Source organism: Bombus pascuorum, chromosome 4 (genome assembly GCF_905332965.1).
Source record: "Bombus pascuorum chromosome 4, iyBomPasc1.1, whole genome shotgun sequence".
NCBI classification, from domain to species: Eukaryota; Metazoa; Arthropoda; class Insecta; order Hymenoptera; family Apidae; genus Bombus; species Bombus pascuorum.
In genome coordinates this window covers 8,163,664-8,184,741 of record NC_083491.1, presented here as the reverse complement: position 1 = coordinate 8,184,741, position 21,078 = coordinate 8,163,664, and the positions used below count along the sequence as shown (strand labels likewise).

The 21,078-nt window shown below is 35.2% G+C and overlaps 1 protein-coding gene across 6 annotated transcripts in view; it reads right to left on the bottom strand.

The window, feature by feature from the left end:
• Window positions 1-1,865: 1,865 nt before the first annotated feature.
• The window catches only part of LOC132906581 (tropomodulin), a 121,539-nt gene continuing 102,326 nt past the window's right edge, over window positions 1,866-21,078 (bottom strand). For 3 of the 6 annotated variants that reach the window (XR_009658004.1, XM_060958899.1, XM_060958901.1), the window contains one exon: window positions 1,866-7,539. Coding sequence is in view for 1 of the 6 variants with exons in the window: in XM_060958899.1 (XP_060814882.1) it covers window positions 7,475-7,539 (65 nt within the window). In the remaining 5 variants the exon portion in view is untranslated. Of the gene's footprint in view, window positions 7,540-20,827; window positions 21,014-21,078 lie in introns of those variants that run through there. The other 3 variants (XR_009658003.1, XR_009658005.1, XM_060958902.1) reach the window with 1 other exon arrangement.

The following is a 21,078-nucleotide window of genomic DNA, read 5'->3' as shown; positions in this document are numbered from 1 at the left end:
AATATACCATCGTAGGTCTGTAATCTTGGGATAGTTATTACGTCGTATCCAAAATAGAAAAGAAATTATGAACGAATGGTATTGTAACGATTCGTTTGGCTCGAAGTATAAGACAATATGTACAGACTGATATCGTATCGATGCTAATCATTAATTAGAATAATAGTTTCATTAGTTCTATACGAAACGAAATAACACGAGTATGAAACAATTTTATTTAAAAATGTGTACAATTTGAAATTCACAAACTACACCATATATCAAGAAAAATGATATACGCGTTATATCATATACTTTGAAACTAGATAATAATAATTCTTCAAAAAGAAATTCTCACCGATAGCGAGCCACATAACCGCGTTAGTAATAATAAAATAACCGCGTTATAAAAGCTAGAAAATACTAATCTAAAGCGCACAGTTCTCTTTCAGGTTTAACAAGGTTTGGCTCGTGCCAAAAATTTCCTACAACGTTTTCATTTTCTACGAATGCCAGTAATTCGCAGAAGCTGCTTCGTACCTTCGAAAAGACGACGCGACGTAGCGCGATAGGAGCATCGGTCGTGCAATTGAAGCACGGATTCGAAACTGGAGAAACGTCTGATCCCGGCAGCAACTCGGGAATCAATTTGCATTCAATAATCGGCGATCGTTAAGTCGGATATATTCGACGGAGCGTGGATTCCGGGGTCCGGAATCGGCGGCCCGGAAATCGGCACGCGGATTAGACGCTTTGTCGCCCGATAAGACATCCTCCTCCTCCGTCTTCTCCTCCTCTGCGAGCTGGCCCCGTTCCCTGGTTTGCTTATGAATGGACCACGTTCCGGGACCGATTCAATGCGTGCCTGTAAACGACTGCATTCAACGGCCATCTATGCGTCCATTCAGCCAGATTCAGACGAACTTGTCGCCGTCTAGAACTTGCCACGAACAAGTGCCGTCGCGGACCACGTGTTCGTGAACCCTTCGCGTTTCTTCGCCGGCACAATCTTGTTACAATAGTCGAATCGAATAAGAAGTTGGAATTGGATGTGTTCAGGCTGCGATAGGATAAAGAAACAATTTGTAGGACAACGTATTTATAGGAAAGTAAGGTCAGTTGTTTTGAAAATAGAGATACGTATATATAATGTTTCGATGTTAGTCGAAGAGTATAGAAGGTAAGATAGGTTTGATCGATTTAATCGTCGTTTTCCTCAGCTTTTTAATGTGTTTCACAGATCCAGTTAGTTTTACTTTAATTTGTTCTTCTTTATCATTGATATACTTAGCCTGGAACGTTCACGTGGAATATTTTAATCTTCTGTATTTTTCGTGACTATATTCCACGCTTTTTACGTTGCGTATGAACATTTGGCAAGTTAAGCAATTAAACGATAAATAGCATACACGAAGGAATTAACAGTGTTGCCCTATTTTTCCAGAGCATTTGTGCTTTAATGACTTTTAAGTTTCCATAATATAATCGCTTGGAATTTGCATTAAACATTACCTTCATTTGCATCAAATCGGTAAGCGTTTCACGTGTTCTCCATTCAACGCATTTCCTTCATGCTGGCATATCTATGATGAACGTAAAATATAAACATTTCCATTTATCTTCATCTGTAAATATACAAAATGGATATTTTCGTTGAATATTAGAAATATGAAGATTCTGCCCTTCTTTCTCGCCATAGTTTTTTAATTGCATTGTATAATACACCTACGCGTAGGAAAATTTCTACAACAGCTTGGACTACGTTGTTCGATTTTAAAATACTTCGTTTCGATCTGTACACGTCTCTGTGTTTTATATTTTACGTAACAAAAATTGTAGAGTACAAACCTTCTTGGCCTCGAGTTCAAGAAAATGAACAAACACCATTTTTACGTTTTCAATGATTTATTCATACTTCGTGTTACAAGATAAGGCTAGCAGCAAGGCTTTTCGATCGTGCGCGTGCATTTTAGTTTGGTACATGGATGCAATATGCGTATCGTGTGCCGGAGTGTGTATGCAAATACGTGAATTACAAAGAAGAAGGCGTATTGGAAAGGCCGCGAGCGAGACAAATGACTATACCGTCATTTTTCTTAATCAATTATTTCTATTTCTAACATCGAGACACGCGATAAACATACGTTACGCTCGTTAAAATGTCTCATCTTTACTTTTATTTTTCTATATCCATTAACCTCTCCAGGGATAAATCTAATAAAAGAAAAAGACAAGAGACAAATAAATATTTCTTACTTCTCAACTGACAGATAATGTTAAATAACATCATTTCCCTCAAGAGGTTAAACGCGTCGAATTCTCACTTTTTTTTTCTATACGTCGTTCATTCTTCGCTCGTGCGAGCGAATTTCTTGCACAAGTCGATCATACACGCGACCATTCGTTCTCTACTGCATTTACAAGTCACGACGAAGTATAAGAAATGACAGCGAAGACAATATGTACAGACTGATATCGTATCGATGCTAATCATTAATTAGAATAATAGTTTCATTAGTACCTTAACGAATATCGCGTATGCAACGACCGGAGATGAGAAGCTATTTCGCTGATCAGAAACCTGAATATAATAGAAACCTAACGAATCACGAAAGGGACAGCGAAGTTTCCCTTTTCCTCCACCTTCTTTTTCTCTTTTTATTTTTCCAAGAAACGATCATCTCCGATCGTTATTCAACTCGCATATAGAGGAAAGCTTGGTCGAATTTTCTGAAGATAATCTACTTATTGTTAGTTTGCAGTATCATTGATCGATTACAAGACTTTTGAAAAAGAAGGACGTCTGGTCAAAGTAAAAGAAAAATCTTCGATCGATGTTGGTGTTTTTAAAAACCAATTCTTCCATCTACTATACCAAACAGTTTCTCAATTTTTGTATAATTTCAAACTGAAAAATACAACGATATGCAAGAGTTATTCATCGAAGAATCTGTTTATTCCACAACTAACCAAATTTTCGCTAACCAAGAATTTCTGCCAGCCGTTCCTTTTCCAAGTTCGACGAAACTTTCCACGAAGCATACGACCTACCATTAGGAGAAGTGTGGTAATATATTAATATTACTGGCAAATTTCTTACATCTCGCGATGCGATAAAACCGCTCTGGGGTTTACCACGGTGTGTCTCCAACGCAAGGACTGCACGCGTTCGAAACGACGAGAGGCGACAGAAACGACTCGTATATTACATTCACTCCCACCCATTCGGTCGATCTCATTCTCTCAGAAACGTTCTCTCGATTACAGACAATATTCGACACGACCGCACGAAAAGAGTCCTGGTCAGCCGTTCCTCGAATGCCCGCCCACGGCGGTCACCGGCTAAAAATGATATTTCACGGGAAATCCAGGCGACCTCCGACCGGTTAATATGGCGGAAAGATTCGTTTAAAGCGGTTGTTACGTGGCACAGTCTGTTACCGCCGTAGCATCACAAGGATAGTCCAAGTCGCAGCTTGAAATTTCTTTTAATATTATCTTCAGTTAACTCTCGTGTAATTTTGCAGGGGTTTAGAATCGATTTTACTTGGAATTTAATCGTCCACCGAGTTGGTTCGACGATAACGAACCGTGAAATACACAGTAGAAATTTTGGTGTATAGAGAATAAGCTTTATCGTTGCAAGGATAAGAGAAGAACGTGGAACAAATAATTTGCTAATCCAACATTCTCTTGCACAATCATTTACCAACTAATATTATCGCTAAACTTACAAGTTACAAATTTTTATCATTTTTCGTTGAGTAGATCGATTCACAAATATACGTGGAAAATTTGGTTGTGAAGTTTCATAATTTTCGTTACCAAACTTGTTAATGTTACGCAAGAATACCTTGTGATCAATATCAATACCTTGTGACTTGTAAAGTTTCTTATTAGTAAAAATTAAATAGAAAACATACGAATGTTTATCTCAGTTGTTACACGATATTAATTGAAATAAGACAAGTTCATGTAACGGTATAAAATATCTACTACACGATATTTATATATTAATATATCATTCTAACTTTTTTAATTCATATTATCGTCTGAAAAATTAAAATGTCACAGAAACAAGGTGTTTCGTTTGATAGCAACAATCTACCCCATATATTTTAACAAAATCCGCCTAAATTTCTACCGAATGTTATCGCTTCAAAATTGTATCACAACGCGGGGCAGCCATCGAAACTAGCCAAGAACTAATCTTCCACGTCGGAGACGCCATTTAACTTCTCGAGATATTAGTTTCGTTCGCTACTCGTAGAAACGATCGTTCTTGATACTCTGACAGCTACTTACGAGCGAGGACGATTTTCAGGATGATTTCGAGTGTCGACGAATGAACGTTACGTCAAAGGCGACTCGTTTCACCGAACTTTTGAGGGTGCAACACTCGACGCTCTTCCGATCACGCGGCCCAAGTGACATAACATCGCTCCGTTTCAAGTGTTTCAACAGGAACGTTAAAAAAAAAAAAAAAAAAAACAAGTTATACGCACACAAGTCTCTCTCGTTGATCACTTAAGAGGAAAAATGTAAAAGAAAATCGAGATTTTCTAGAGTCTTTTGTTAGACGATTTTTTACAAAATAGCGAGATAAAAGGAAATTATTAGCTCGACGCATGTAAAATATCGTTTCTCTAAAATCGGGAGAATAGATGATTTTTAATAAAATTTTTAACAGAAGAATTTCTAGATTGACACGTCTAAAACGTGTGCACAAGATTTGAATTCGATTTTGATTGATCGATATCATCGTGAATAATTGGAATATTCGTATAATTTCCTTACATGAGATTAAATTTGGAGAATTGTCACGAACATCGCTGAGGACGTAAATTTAGCGTTTGAAGAAGAGATATTTTTCTACACGAGAGAATTCTTTAATAGGTGATCATTTTTATAAATCTATGGTTAGGAAAAGCTTTCGAAAAATTCAATGGGACGTTACTTTATATTCGATGTTTGGGAAAAAACTTCGGCTGGTTAAAGTTTCGCGTTCCAAGAAACGACATTTCATATACACCAATCTAATAGAACGAAAAGCAATTGAATTTCACGGACGAACACGATTCAGTTTCATCCGAACGGCACGACGTCGAGTGCGATCGTTTCGCGCGGAAGCATTTACTTGAAAATCAATTTTATAGCGAACGTAGGTAGCGTCGTGCGAAAGCTTCTTGATTTGTTTTAAGCAAATGATCAAAAATGAAGTTGCACGCTAGCAAAACAGAAATAACCCGGGCTAAACGTGAACGGTAAGAGCAACGTGTTACGTAGACTCTTCGCTGAGAGAGTAAAAGTGGAATTCTTCCAACGACGAAACTCGTGTGAAATTTCCGCCGTTAAAGTTCGTGAAAACTGGCATGTGACGCGAAAAAAATTTCATCGATTCTATCCGCCCAACTTTCGAGCGTCGGATGAAATCGGTGAAATAAAATTCGAAAACGGGAACGAAACGACTGTGCGCTCGATTTATGTTGACCGTCGATGGTATTGGAATTTACGGAGTAAATTTGACAAAACTTCCATCGAAACGATGCGAAATAAAAATAAAATAGAAGGGAGAAAGAGAGAGAGAGAGAGAGAGAGAGGGAGACGATCGTAGAGTCTGGGGACGACGTTGAAATTCGTTGACCTGCGAAGAGGGACGATAAAGGGTATTGGACGCAGGAAGTGGTCAGGTGCGATTCAGCGGGTTCCGTGGCATCCGGTTGGGAAAACGAGACACTTCCGGGAGCTCTGAATGCGCTGGGAAGGGAAACCGGAAGCGTCGCCGGAACGGCTAGGCTGCTTTCGAAACCAAAACCGCGGAACCCCTTTATCGCGAGAACCACCAGAGAAGTAATCGACGAGATCGAATTCGATCGATAGCGATAGGAAGCATCGAATTGTGTTTCTTAATCTTTCCTTTTTTTTTTTCTCTCATTTTTTCATATAATTTTAACGCTCGGTTCTGATATCACACCTTTATTTCGAATCGATATAGATGATAAACGTTTGTCTTATTTGTTGCTTGTAAGCATAATTAATTGCAAGAACACGAACACAGTAACGAACTCAAGTATAATTATAACAAAATTCGTTCGAACCGTTTTGAGAAACGCGATTGACGTTTTTAAATATAATCGAATTTTAACCAAGCGAATTCGAGACAGACAATGATTTCCTATTTTAACTTAATCGAAGAGAAAAAGAGATGATCAAGTAAATAAAAAATATGTTAGATATATGTTACCTTTTTTACATTTATCAACGTGCCAAATTCATACAAGATCTGGATCATTTTCAATTTAGAATCCTGAAAAGTTTCCTTCTACGATTTTCGTTTTAGTATTACTAGATCACGAAACGGTCCAAAAATTGGATATATCTTCTTTGAAAATTGGTATCTGTTTTAGCTATGAACGCTAAGTGCTCTCGAACGACAGTGGTATTTCCAGATGGTCCACAAATTCTTGAAGAAAAAAAGAGAAGCTCGAACGCACGAAAGCTTTCAGTACCGAAGCTTCGTTACTTTCAACCTGTGCGTGTCTATTGAACATTTTTTCACTCGTGTCCTTGTAAGATTCTCTAGAAATTCGGACTTATATGAAATCTGGAAGATTTCAGATTTCCAATATCTTCTTTCTCGTTAGTTAAAGGTCGAAACTTTCGAGGTTCTACAATTTCCAGATCCGTAAACTTTTCAAATGGTTGATGAATCGAATGTAAAAGCACAATTTGAATGTAGAAACGTTGAGAGAATTTTCTTCCAAGAACTAAAGCAAAAGTCCTGGGAAATTAGAAAAGTTCTCCGTCACTTGTGTGACTTGCTTTTCGATAATTTTAAATATCTCAAATGCAACCAGAATTGGTCCATTTTAAAAACAGATCGATGCTTCACAACGCTTTGAAAGCAACTTAAATTACTCCAAACTATCCGCTATTCTAGATTGCACTGATAAACTATTATATTTAACCCATAACTGCTACATTGAAATAGAAACTCACGCGAGTTCGCTGGTTGCGAATTGCTCCGCAATAAAAATTTAAATTTTCTTATAAATTATAAATAAATATAAAATCCAATGTCGTAATATTTTTAATTAATCGACATCGTAAATGTAACATTGTAATATCGTAGCTTTAATGTTACACAGTTTGTAATTATTAATAAATTAGTAGCCGAAGATTAGCGGCACTCAGTGTCATTTGTTGCTTGAAAACAAAATTACAACGATATTTATAACGTTCGAGATATCGCGTTATCTCACGTAGCAGTTAAGGGTTGATCATCCCTCAATCGCAAACGAATGAACTTAAAAATGAATTGTCATTCGTCTAAACTGCATTCTTTTGAAAATCATATAATTTAAAACTTCTGTCTTATTCTAAATACCAAATTGATCCGATTAATACAATAAATGGTCGCTGACAGATTACTCGAGCGTCTTGGTCGCCATGAAAGGTCGTCCTTGTCGAGATTCGTGAACGTTGGTGATCATCATCATCGACGTACGGCCCAACCGATGGTATAATTGCGGGAAGACCTTCCCGTGCGGTGTAGACGATCTGTGGAAAAAAGTCGCCCATCGATGGCCTTGTGTGAGAACATGTGACCAAGCTTGCTGATCTGGGATCCTCGAGTCCACTGAATCGATCGATCATTTGACGAAGAACACGGCGATTGCGTTTCTTTTCGAAGAAAATTCGACGTATCGTCATTTATATAATTGTGTCATGGAGAACGTGGCTGTTGCAATGTAAGACAGAATTTATTTAAAAGATTTCAACGTGGAGAAATCGGAATTTGAAAATTCATTGGATATTCTTAATTAATCTCGATTAACCAAAATTGGAAATCAAGTATTTATTAATTGTTTTTAAGAGTAACGAAGACAATGGATATTATAAAAGCTAACGATTTTTTTTTAACGAGTAAAAATATTGGAAAAAGTCTTCCTTCTTCTAAAAATCCAACAAGTTAAGATCTTTAAACTTGATTCTCCAAAGAATAAAAGTCATATTATGTCGTATTGAACGATTCTTGCCCGGTATGAAATCACTATTTTCATTTATATCGCTTGTTTCAGGAAACCACTTCGTTTCACCAAGTTACTTTTCAAATAATTGGAAGAAATTACAGGAGGATATTTTTGAAGGTGGGGAAACGTTGAGTATTTTAAACAGTTGTTGAAGTGGAGGATAATGCATCGAGGATTTCGAACGAGGCTGAATGACTTGCAGAGCAGATAATATTGAACTAAATGGGAAAGGAGGTTTTTAGAAAGGTAAATTCTAAAAATAATTTTTACTGAGCAATTAGCTTTTTTGCGTTCGGTTTCTTTAAATAAATAATCGAACGATAATTTCAAAGTAGAGCAGCATATGGTCCCAATTGAAGAAAGTAACAATTATTATTTTAAGTTTGCTTCGAGGAGCTTGATGCTTCTTTAAAAATAACCTCTTCTCATTTATTTATTTAGTTCACGTCATATAAAACTCGCATATTTTAAGCGATAATGGGGTCAGAATGCATATATAGATTAACCTAACATTCTGGAATAATTAAAAATTTCTCAAACTGCGAGATTAAAAGCACGAGCAATAAAGAGAATTTTGTTCTAAGGCAGAAAGAATTAGAGTTAAAATATAAAGCAATTTAGCCTCAGTATTCTTTTGAATGTAACGTCGCTTGACTGCAACAATTCTCTAGATAGAACTGTCTTGAATTATTTCGATTGGAGTCGTTGTCTAGACGCGAATCTCACTGGAGACGTTGTCGTGGAAATATCCTGCTTCTGCATTCAATTGCATGTGATCTAAGTAATGATAAACACCGATAGTGGAAAATTCACGGCGAATAATTTACTTAGTGTATCTAATTGGATTCTTAATTGGATTCGATTAGTGAACCTTCCTATAGCAAATTATAGAAAAGATGTAAATTAATTCGAGTTTTAAGAAATGCGAGTAACAGGTACTTTTATCGAAAACACGACGATTAAAGATTAAAAATTATTTGTAAAAAAATCTTCAAAAATATTTTAGGGGAACTAATTTTTTAAAAATAATTTAAACTTAGAGAATTTCATTGAAATATATTGTGTAATTATATTAATATTAAAAACAAAGTATTTCTACCTTTAATTTACGTTCAAAAAATTTCTTTTCACTAAATAATGTAACTTTCTGATATGGAAAATCTTGCTACCTCGGAATAACTCGAGGCGAGCTCTTTTTTCCACTTTCAGGAAATGTTTCACTCTTAGGAAACAGGAATGTTCTACATGTGTATTGAATCTTAACATCTAACGAACACGTGTTTGCTTGAAAGCACTTCCTGAGTTTTAAAATGTCCACTTAAGAATATATAAATAGGAACGATCTGTATTTCGATTAGCTAGTTCCTGAAAAAGAATCGCCTTTCTCGCAATCGGAAGCTTAAAGTTTACATTCATAGTAAAATCCTTAAACCAGCTACCCTCCGTTGCTTATGAATATAAATTAACTAACACTCAATAGTGAAATACTATTTCTGAAGTTGAAACTATTTGTTGTTGTTTTTAAATATTGACGTTTTTAAATATTCCAAGTATTCCTAGACAAATATAAATCAAGTTGAAGATAAATACTCCACCGAGTGCAAACTATAGAAACCTTCTTATTTGGATTTCTTTCCTTAATCTTTTGTCAATTTACTTCCAATAAATTTCATCAAAGATTATCTCAAGATCGTTAACGTTTTCTCAGACGTAGCGAACATCTTCGGATGAGCACAGATTAGATAGCAAACATATTATAGATTATGATATATTATTACATGATTATGATTATATGATAGCAAACACTTGATAGCAAGCAGATAGATACCAAATATTGCCAAATATTTCTAAATATACCTAAATAGTATTTTCAAATATTCAACACATTTTTAAACAGAAGCAAACCAATTTAAATAGCCGATCGACTGTACTTCCCAATTCTCCAAATACAATTTAAGCGCAATAGAAAGATCCATCAACTCTCCGAATATCCCTAAATACATTCTTGAACGCGAATAACAGTTTTCACGTTCTCTGTCGCTTAATGTCAACGACATCGAAATTTCAAAGGTTCATCGAAACGATAATTGTGCACGAGATCCACGAGCTACAAACAACGACGAGAGCGTAATGAATGATTTAAATTCCAGCGAGCTATGCTCGCGTTCAACCTCGATTCGTAGCTCGCGAAGATATAAATGGACGCGGAGGACTCTGAGGCCGAGGAAGATCAAAGCGACGCGACGCGACAGGGACAAAGCGTGAAACGTGAAAAAACCGTGGCCACAGAAAAATGTCGGCCGACAGTTTGCAGTGACAGCATCTTTCGGAGGGATAATCCCAGTGGATACAGTATTCTCTTTTATTCCGTGAGGCACGCGATTCCTAAAGTTTCAGTAATTAACGCGAACGGTTGTACGCCAGCCAACGTTTGTTTCACCGTGAAAATCTTCGGTTTTGATGGCTTAGGCTGCCGCTGCTGCTGTGCGGGAAAATTTCGTCGAAAAAGGTTACGAATAAAGTTGAAACGATGGCGAAAGTTGACGATTGGGATATAATTCCAAAGGATAGTTTATTGAAGAACGCGAATATGAAAAGTGTATGGCGTTTCTTGTGTTGGAAAATAGAAATATTAAAACATTCTTTTTGTTTCCTTTTTTGTTCATTGAGATTTTGTAAAAATAATAGAAATAGAAATTTTATTAATGAAGATATTACATATAATTTTCATATATTATATATTATCATAAAGATAGTTAATATTAGTATAAGAAGCCTTTGATTTTCTTTCAATAGATTAAAACTTTATAGTGTCTTTTTTATTTTCTGGTATATAATGTGTTTTATAAAAGGAAGATAATGATAAGTAGTGGAGATTAAAGTTACCTTTTAAGGATGTAAAGCATATAGAGAGATTACAGGTAGATTACAAAATCATGTAACGTATTTGTATGATAGATACAGATAGATAGGAAGAGATTATACAATAAAAGATATAGATTATATAAAAAAAAAGGATTGATTAGGAGATTATACAATCTATGTGTATTTATCTCGCTTTCCATTATCTTATTACGTAAAATGTTTGTATAACCACGCATTTTATACACATAGATTGTAGAAAAGTTAATTCAAATTTAACTCGTCGAACATAATTAGAAAATGAAAATAATTATATATGCTACTTTTTCAGTTCCTTGTCGAATGTACCTGCTTTGAAAAAGAGGAAATCAATACGTATTTAAACCTAAACAATAAGTGCTTAAGTGTTTCATTTTATAAAACAAAATGTGATAATAATATCTGTATTTCCAATAACAATATTGCGGACAATGTAGAGGATTTCGAAATCAACGATTATCTTTGATAATTCACGCACGTTTTATCGTATTTAAATAAATACGATTCCTGTCTATAAAAATAAATACTTCTTTTTAAAAGGAAATTTATATCGAATATTTGTATCATAATTGTATTTATGTATATATATTTGCCAAATGTAACGAATCATTCTGAAATTTATTTGCGTTGAAGGAAAATTAAAATTGAGGAAATAGGACATCGGGTATCGAAGATTAATTATACGAAATATATTGCTCGAACTAGAAAATAATTTATCAAGGCTTTATCTTCGCGACACGCTTCGAAATTCCAGCACGAACGCATAAAAATTTCAAATTTTTCTTATACTTGGAAAACGGCTCTCCGATCGTGTAAACCAGCAAACAAATTACAACTTCGACGGAAATTACTATCTGGGATGTGCAAGCGTGGTACGCGCATTTTTAACGTGTCACCAACGTTTTCAACGATCTCGATAAGCAAAAAAGGTCTCCGTGCCGTTGGCAAATCGATTCTATCGGCGAGCGACGCGTTATTATGCAGAATATTGTTTAAAGTGCAAACACTGGCTCGGCCTGTATGCATTGGATGCAACATGTATTAATTAAAATCAGCCAGTCGTGACAATTTTAGGGAGAATCGATGAAACATTATGAACATTTGCTCCAGCTGAATTACTATTTTCGAGAATATATTCAAGGCAGAATTATACTGATTGAACAACATAACGTTGATTTTTATCAAATATTTTACGATCTTTCTGTCTATCTAAGGGAAGCTGAAATAATTTATGTATTCGTATAATGTAACGAAGAAATTGTCACACTGATAAACATCCATCTATAGCACATTCGATACGTTATATATAATTTTGTATTTTTTCTTTGTTTTTTAAAAAGTACAATATTTATTTATCTTTTATTTATGCACAGCGACTACAAAAATTATTTACATGCTATCGTATTTATTGTGGCATTTACGTACTAATTAACACCAAATATATTATATTTCGTATCAGATAGTAGTATTTTCAGGATTGCGAAAATTTTATGTTACGAACGTACGAGTAAAGTTGATATTATGACGTAAAACCTGATTTAAAAAATACCTCATTGGAGAATAAAGCTATATGCGAATACTTTTCATAGCTATTTTTACTCTTACGCCTGAAGTGGTGTCACTAAAGCAAAATTTGTTTCTTTTTATATATATAATTCGTAATTATTATTTTTAAATAATTATTAACTATTATTATATAAATAATTCTTAATTTCACGATCCCTAAAAAAAAAGAAAAAACGAATTTTTAGTTTGACGATTCTTGAAAAGCGTACTTCTAGTTTGAAGTAGCAGTTTCCTCTTCCGATCTGGTCATAAATAAAAATTTGCGTTTCAAAACAGGGAATATTATGAGAAATTTTCAAACGAAAGTTACCAGTTATTGAAACATTTCGGTATTTGTAGTTAACAAAATATTTTGCTTCAAAATTATACAAAAATCTATACATAAATACACAAATCTTATTTTTTTATTTTAATTAAATTGAAGCGGTGAGAACTACAAATATAATGCGATATATCAAACTTTTAATTCAATTTCATTAATAAAATTTTTCTTTGGAAAAAGCAATTACATTATATCGAACGTGCATCACACGAAAAAATCTATCATATTACGAAAGGATTTCAGCTCGAAACCACAACAGTGACAGCGTCAATATACGAACAACATTGATATTTGATATTTAAACAGCAAACTGTGGTTCCGCGTATTGCTTTTACAAACACAGTCTTGATTTTAGTCTGGTGTAAACGAAACTGACAGATTTCATGAATAAACTGTTTGTTATTCGACGACGATAAATGCATCAATTTTCAGCATTTCACCTCGAATCGCATACCCTCCGACATTCTGTCTCGTCATCTTCCTCCTTCAAAATTTTTGACGTTTGCTTTCCAGAAAATAGTTTAGCCAATATTTTACGATATTAACTTTAAACAACGTACGAATCGCTATGTTACAGGAAATACAGGATAATAAGTAAAATACTAGAATTACGATTTTATTTTATTTATATAGAAAATATCGCCGTTTATAAAGTAAAAAAAGTGTTGAAAAGTAATTAAAACGAAGAAGAAAAATGTTATTACATATTTCTAGGTAAATTCAATATATTAAATTTAAAAGTCTAATCAACACGTTCGAAATTATGCAATGCAGCAATTGCAATATCTTTTTTGCAAAAATTCGACTGCAATAAATTCCCAATAATACGTATCATCAAAAAACAGAGTCGAAAGTCGTTGGAAATGGAAAAAAACAAATTCAGTAAAATTTGTCCGTCGATTTCCGAAACATTTCCGTTGATTTCTCATCAGGATGCCACCGTTGAAAGGGAGGGCCATTTTTTCTCCACAAATCATGAGGAATCGCGAACGACTATCGTATGGAAAACTTTCGGTAGAAATCAGATTTATCGGTGTGCCGTAATTTTTTTACAGAATAGGAGCGGCTGTGTCTGCCAGCGGGAGATAAATGAAACGCAGCCACGAAAAGTTTCGCGATCGGAATGGCGCATCCCGAATGTGGTCAAAAAGTATTTCGAGTATCGATCCACCGTTAGAGCAGTAGCAGAATCGATGCGTGACTACCTTTCTTCTGAAATTACACAATTTAAACCTCCATAGAGGAATTAAACTAAAAATTCACTTCTCCAATTTCCTTCCATCGAATTATAATTTTTATCGAGAAACATAGAAAACATTTGACTTAACAGAATTTGCACAATGCAACGGAGACATCAAGGATCATTTACAAAGTGAAAATATCACATCATAGAATTTTCATCATAGAAGCAGAATATTAATAACTAATTCATCAGCCATGAAAATCGTGAGATTTAATGAAAGTTCGTGATAGTTTGTCAAGCTTGTCTCTTCTTTTCTAAGTGTCCTAATTCTTACGAACGAAGGTATACCTGACCTTAGTTTTTATTTCTGTATCGAAATTATAATAAAAATGTCTAAATATCGATTGAAAGTATTACCAAAGCAATATATCGAAAAATTGCATATAAAACCAATGTATCTACCTAAAGGCCATAATACCAATCGATAAAATCTTAAAAACAGAAACCCAAGGAAACAACTTACGTGTCCCTTATAAAATCATCGTTTACGTAACCGACTAACCAGATTCTCCGGGGGAAAAGCCATAATTTTCAAGAGGATATTCTATTAGCGAGTGTTTGTCAGCGAAGCCCGCGATGTCGTTTTACGCGGTTGCAACTGTACGCGTAATGATAAAGGGGGTGAGAGGTAGCGAATTCGGAAGCAAGCCGGACGAGAGGAAAGGCTCGTTTCACGGGACATTAAATTCCGACGTGGCACGTCCACTCGCGGATATATTCCTAAAAGGTTGTTGCGTCTAGGAAAACGCGAACACGAAGGAAAAATGGATGAAGAGAAAATAGCTGGGTGAAATTGGTGGAAGTTTCTCCCTGGCTGAGCGAGAGGATGAAACCCAGTGACGTGTCAATCGAGTGTGAAACGTTCGACTTCGTGATTCGAAGAAGTTTTCTTCTCTTCTCGTTTGCATTACGTCACCGGGCGAATCCGGTTGCCTGGAATCGTGAAACGCTTCCGTCGACGATCAACGTCGTCCGTGCGCATCGCTGCTTCAGTTTCGATGGCTGTTTGCAACCGATTTCCCACGCGAAAATAGTTCCTTCATTGGTCATCGTTTGAATTTCCAGGGCAGGCAAATCTTCGCTTGCACGGGACGAGTTCGATTGGTTCGCTTGGAAAGGACTTACGATGGGATTGCCGACGCCAGGATCGTTTACTTTTCGGGCTGTCTTTGGACCTTGTAATAAACGTGAGTGGAATTGTAGAATTTGATGAGAGTTTGGGTAGAATTGTATTATTGTTCGAAAATTGTTCGCCCGTATTGATTGGTGCTTGATCGACTAAGTTTCTTCGGCACAACGAAACTAATACCATTAGAGAAATATCACAAGCTGTGATCAATGGCAATACATTTTTCTTACGTAAAAGGAACGAGAAAGTTTGATAAATAATTCGCTTAAAAATTCCTTACCGTTCGGAAATTCTTCGTGTTTCTTAACTGGTGCAATAAATTAGTAAATTTAGGAATAGAAATTCTACTGGTGTGACAATTGGGAACAATCGAGCTTGTAAAGTTCTCCATAGAATAACTATATTAACATACGACAAAACATGACAAGTCGTAGGCAAGAAACTAAAAAAGGAAAAAAAGAGAAAAAAGAAATATGGTGCATTATATACTTTTAAAGTCAAAGATAAAACAACGGTATATATTATCGAACGTGGTTTAATATTTTAATAACAAATTACGAATAATATCGAGTCGAGTTGAACAAATTTTTCATACACCTTAATTACAATCGAAACTGATTGAATCTGACTGAATAAAATCTACGTTCAAACGAATAAGTGTATGAGATCGAATAAATTGCACTTTATTTTCCTAACGATATTGAAATCAACATTTCTTGATTTTTATTCAGCGAAACTGTTTTTCCCTTAAGGGAAAATAGATCGTGAACCATTAAGACGCCTTTAAGGTAGAATCGCTAATCTGGATGGTCCATCACTTTTCTTCGCCGAGCTCGAGCAGAAAGCTTTCCGATTGACGTGCAACTTGCTGAGCAGAGTAATTAAGGCTAGTGTGTCGATGATCGGACTTAACCCAGCTCCGAACCAGAAAGAGCGCATCGATCGATCTTGACGCCACACTAGATTAATCGTAAGGGAAGGAAGCATCGTCTGGATTTGAATGGTACAAATTGAAACCCTTGTAACTTCCTACTACTCGAGGGCCAAGGATTTCTCAACTTTGGAACATAGAAATTCGCAATTTCGCAAATTCAATGAACCGCGTGCAAGACGGAATGGCTCCTCGTTCGAACGAATTATGTATATTAATTGGAATATTTTTAAGCAGAGATTCATAGTACCACAGTTTGAACCTTTACGATCTGAATCGTCCTCCTTAAGTGAAAAAGATGTCAGTTTCGAGTAGCTATATCTCGGGCCTGAACAAATGAGAAAATTAAAAAATTGAAGACGTTGCTGCGATAAGGAGGCAGCTTCATTTTCTATAATAATTTGAGTTAGGCAACGAAAACCAGCTAAAATCGATTATAAATATAAATCCACGGTCAAACTAATAATCGTACCAATAAATTTTCGTAGCTTTCGATACGAAACCTACGTCTTTCTTTTCCTTCTAAAAACTATTAATAACTATAAATATTATTTCAATACTATAGCTGCCTTCTTATTACTACAAATGAATAGTTGCAGCTAAATATATTGAACCATGAGGCTTTTCATATAAATTATAAATTATGAATTAATTGTTCTAAATAAAAGCCTACGATTGAAGAGAGGGAGTGAGTTAGAAAGGAAGTCACTGTCCAATTAAGAAAGAAATTTGTGACGTTAATTTAGGATAATCAAACAGCTATTCTATAATGGAATTTAGCTATTTTTTAAAGAACGATAATTAAATTTAAATTTTGTAAAAATAGCGTAAAGAAGTATCATGAAGTAATTAAAATTCTTATGCTGAAGAAGGTTTAACTAATGTCTTTAAAAAAATATCTGCTAGAACCTAGAAAATTTGTATTTCTGTGGACAATATAAACAGATGTGTCGAAGGATAGTACAAGGATGACGTACAAGCAATTTATGGACACAGGATCTGTTGTCCCTTGGGCCTGGTCCTTACATTGACCTACTATCATCACCTAATCTCTCAATGATCAAGGTGGATTACATACTCGAGATCCTACGAGAATTACCTAATAATTACCTAAGGTCAAAGATGTCCACTGATTCGTGAAATATTTCGAATTATTTTGCAATTTACATCTACAGTAAATCCCTTGCTAATTCTATCAAATTAATGCAACAAATATCCAATCACAACTTTTTTTATTTCAATAGATTCATAACTAAAAAGTATTCCAAAGTGGAAGAATTTCAAGTTGATATCCCTTCCGATTGACTTAATTTAATTTCCCTATACAAAGAACAAATTCATTTTTATTGCATATCCTAATATTAAACGTACGAGTAACTTCATAACATTTTAATTTTGCTCAATTGAAAAATCAAATTCATAACATAAAATCTTAGTAGCTTCCCAATAACTGGATCGAATATCTCTACAAATATATATATTTTTATACAATTTAATTTAAACATCCGAAACCCTAGCATTTGTTTTACCCACTTGATATTGCAACGAGTATTCTACTCGTCTACTATTACGTATCATATTCATCGCGTGCATTTTACCTTTAAATTCCCCATAGATGCATTAAAATCCATAATCCGCTAATAACTTTCCCAATTTCCTCGTAAGCGTTATCATTGTAACGATCACAAACGAGGGTGTGTCCCTTTCAAAGTTCGCTTAAAAATAATAAAAGCGAAAGAGCAGAAAAATTACACGCACAACCGCGTCGCAAGATACTCGAACAGGAAGAGTAGAGGGGTTGTAATGTGTGCCAAAAAACGCGGCTGGTAAAACGAGGAGGGAGATCGATCGTCTGGTTTACGCAAACGTATTGACGTCACGTGAATGCGGCCGTGTTATCGGATTGAGGCATTGCCGCGTTGTTACGTAACGCGTGAGCAAAAGGCGAGTTCCACGACGACAGGATCGTTAATAACCTCGCATTACAGCTTTCGCCGCGATATACGACCGCTGCGGCGCCCTCAGCCCGCGGGGAGACCCTCTGCGATCCCTATTTCACGGCGAATTAATTATCAACGTGGCCGCGTAGACTGTGAAACAGAGACGACGCCAGTTTCACCGCTTCCACCGATGACAGTGCATCGGAAGCGCAATAGAATTACGGACCTCAATAATCATCCTGATAAATAATTCTAAGCCTTGTTCTCTACGTTTCGTGCACCTGTTTCGAGACACGTTCAATCTATCAGTAGCTCATGCTAGTAGTCGAAACTACACCCTTGGACAAAAAGATAGCACATGTGTGCTATCATTAATTTCTCATAGATAGAGTCCGAATTTCCCAAGTTTGACGAATGGCATATAAACAGTACCTTGTAGTAATAAGGTATATGAGCTTGAAACTGTATCTTCGCTATTCCTCTTGTATTTATCAACAATGATTGTGAAATCCGGTCGGCGAAATGATAGCACACCAAGCATTTTGTTTCCATTCCTTAGTATTTCTGTGTATTCTGAGTGGTGTAGACGTAGTGAAAAGTAGAAGAATTTCATTAGAAACCTTACAAATTTCGATTCAAACAATGGGACGTGGAAAACAGCTAAATAGTGAAGAGATTCAAACAGTTTTGAAATTAAAGAAAGAAAACTTTACTATTTCTAAAATTGCAAAAGTTCTCAGTAGAAGTCGGAAAGTCATTTATAATTTACTGAAAGATGTAAATAATTATGGAACAAAAAAAAGCAGTGGGAGACCTTCCGCGATTAGTACTCGTGAAAAACGTGCAATTTTACGTGCCGCGTCAAATTCGCTTCTCACGTCACGTGAAATTGCAGAAAAAGTTGGCGTAAAAACTAATCCTCGGAATGTCAGACGTGTACTACAACAATCCGCGCACATAAAGCGGATGAAATTAAAACGAAGACCAGCTCTAAAGCAGATTCACAAGGAGCATCGATTATATTTTGCAAAAGAACATATACGGTGGAACAAGAAGTGGAGGAAAGTTATATTTACAGATAAAAAAAGATTTAATTTAGATGGCCCAGATGGATTCAATTTTTACTATCATGATGTAAGAAAAAAAAAATTGTCACAAATACGGCGTCAAATGGGTGGAGGTAGCATTATGCTTTGGGCAGGTATTGGGTATAACGGAAAGACTGATTTAATATCAATTCGCAGCAAGATGAATGCTATAACCTATCGTAATTTGATACAAAATCAAATTGCAAAGTACGCAACACATATTGCGAGACAAGATTTTATTTTTCAGCAAGATAATGCTGCAGTTCACACCGCTAAGGTTGTGAAAGAATATTTTTCAACAGAAAATATTGCAGTTTTGGACTGGCCTGCATGCTCCCCCGATTTAAACATAATCGAAAACTGTTGGAGTAAATTAAGCAATGCCGTTTATAGAGAAAATAGGCAATTTGAAAGTATTAATCAGTTAAAAAAGTGCCTTGAAGAGGAATGGAGAAATATATCGCTGGATTATATTAGAAAACTATATCGTTCTTTGCCGAAACGAATGCTGGAGGTGGTGGAGAATAAGGGAGGATCCACACATTATTAAATTTTAAAAGGTTTTTTATTTTTGTACAATTTAGTAGATAATAAACACTACAACTTTTGAAAGTGTGCTATCATTTCGCCGACCGGATTTCACAATCATTGTTGATAAATACAAGAGGAATAGCGAAGATACAGTTTCAAGCTCATATACCTTATTACTACAAGGTACTGTTTATATGCCATTCGTCAAACTTGGGAAATTCGGACTCTATCTATGAGAAATTAATGATAGCACACATGTGCTATCTTTTTGTCCAAGGGTGTAGTAGTGGTACCTTTCACAAATATGTCGTGCGTGTTGTATGAGACATTTTCTCATTAGCACTGTTGCGAGTAGATGGCAGATTTTTATGCAAATTCATATTTTCATAAATACAATTGAAAATCTAAGCAAACGCTTGTTTCATCCGTCGAATGTTACAACGAGTATTATATTTTGAATTTTTATGTATTTTTACGTTTTAGGTATTGAATTCGATGTTCGTGTTTTTGCATGCTTCAATTTTTTAAATGCGTATTAACATTTATAAGACTCGATCGCGATGATTATATTGGCAGAGTTTGGAGGAAATTTGAAGATACGTGTGGAAATTATATTTATGATCATTAGGACAAGTGTACATTCGACGGGGATCGCTAAAGTATGTAACAAGTTGACTGTCACGCGACTTTTATATATTTCGCCGTGGGAGCAAATACATTGAAAGATACACTGTAACATTTAATATTTGCAAAATATTATATTGTAGTTGCGTCAATTTGTTTTTAACAATTTTTAACAATGCAGAGTTTGGAGGAAATTTGAAGATACGTATGGAAATTATATTTACGATCATTAGGACAAGTGTACATTCGACGGGGATCGCAAAAGTATGTAACAAGTTGACTGTCATGCGACTTTTATATATTTCGCCGTGGGAGCAAATACATTGAAAGATACACTGTAACATTTAATATTTGCAAAATATTATATTGTAGTTGCGTCAATTTGTTTTTAACAATGTTATGTTATGTCATTTACGATGTTGAAAATTTTTTATTCCATAAAATTTATCTTATGTTAAACATTGTAGAAAATTTACTAACCACCGATGAGCATCGTGGCAGTCAACGTGTTAAACAGTCAACTATTAATAAAGCACGACATTCAACCTTTAACATTTATTATAAAAGATTATTTTAAAATCCTATGTACCAAAGTAACGCTGGATTTTTTATCCTTTTGGCTACTGCGAGGACAAAATCTTGCTTGAATGGCTTGAATATCTTGGCTCGGCTAATGATAAGTTATCGTGAACCATCCATTAACCGTGGTTTCATTACAGGATAATCCTAAAGAACAGGAATTTAATATGACGACATGATACAAAAAATATTGGACGATAAAAATAATAAAA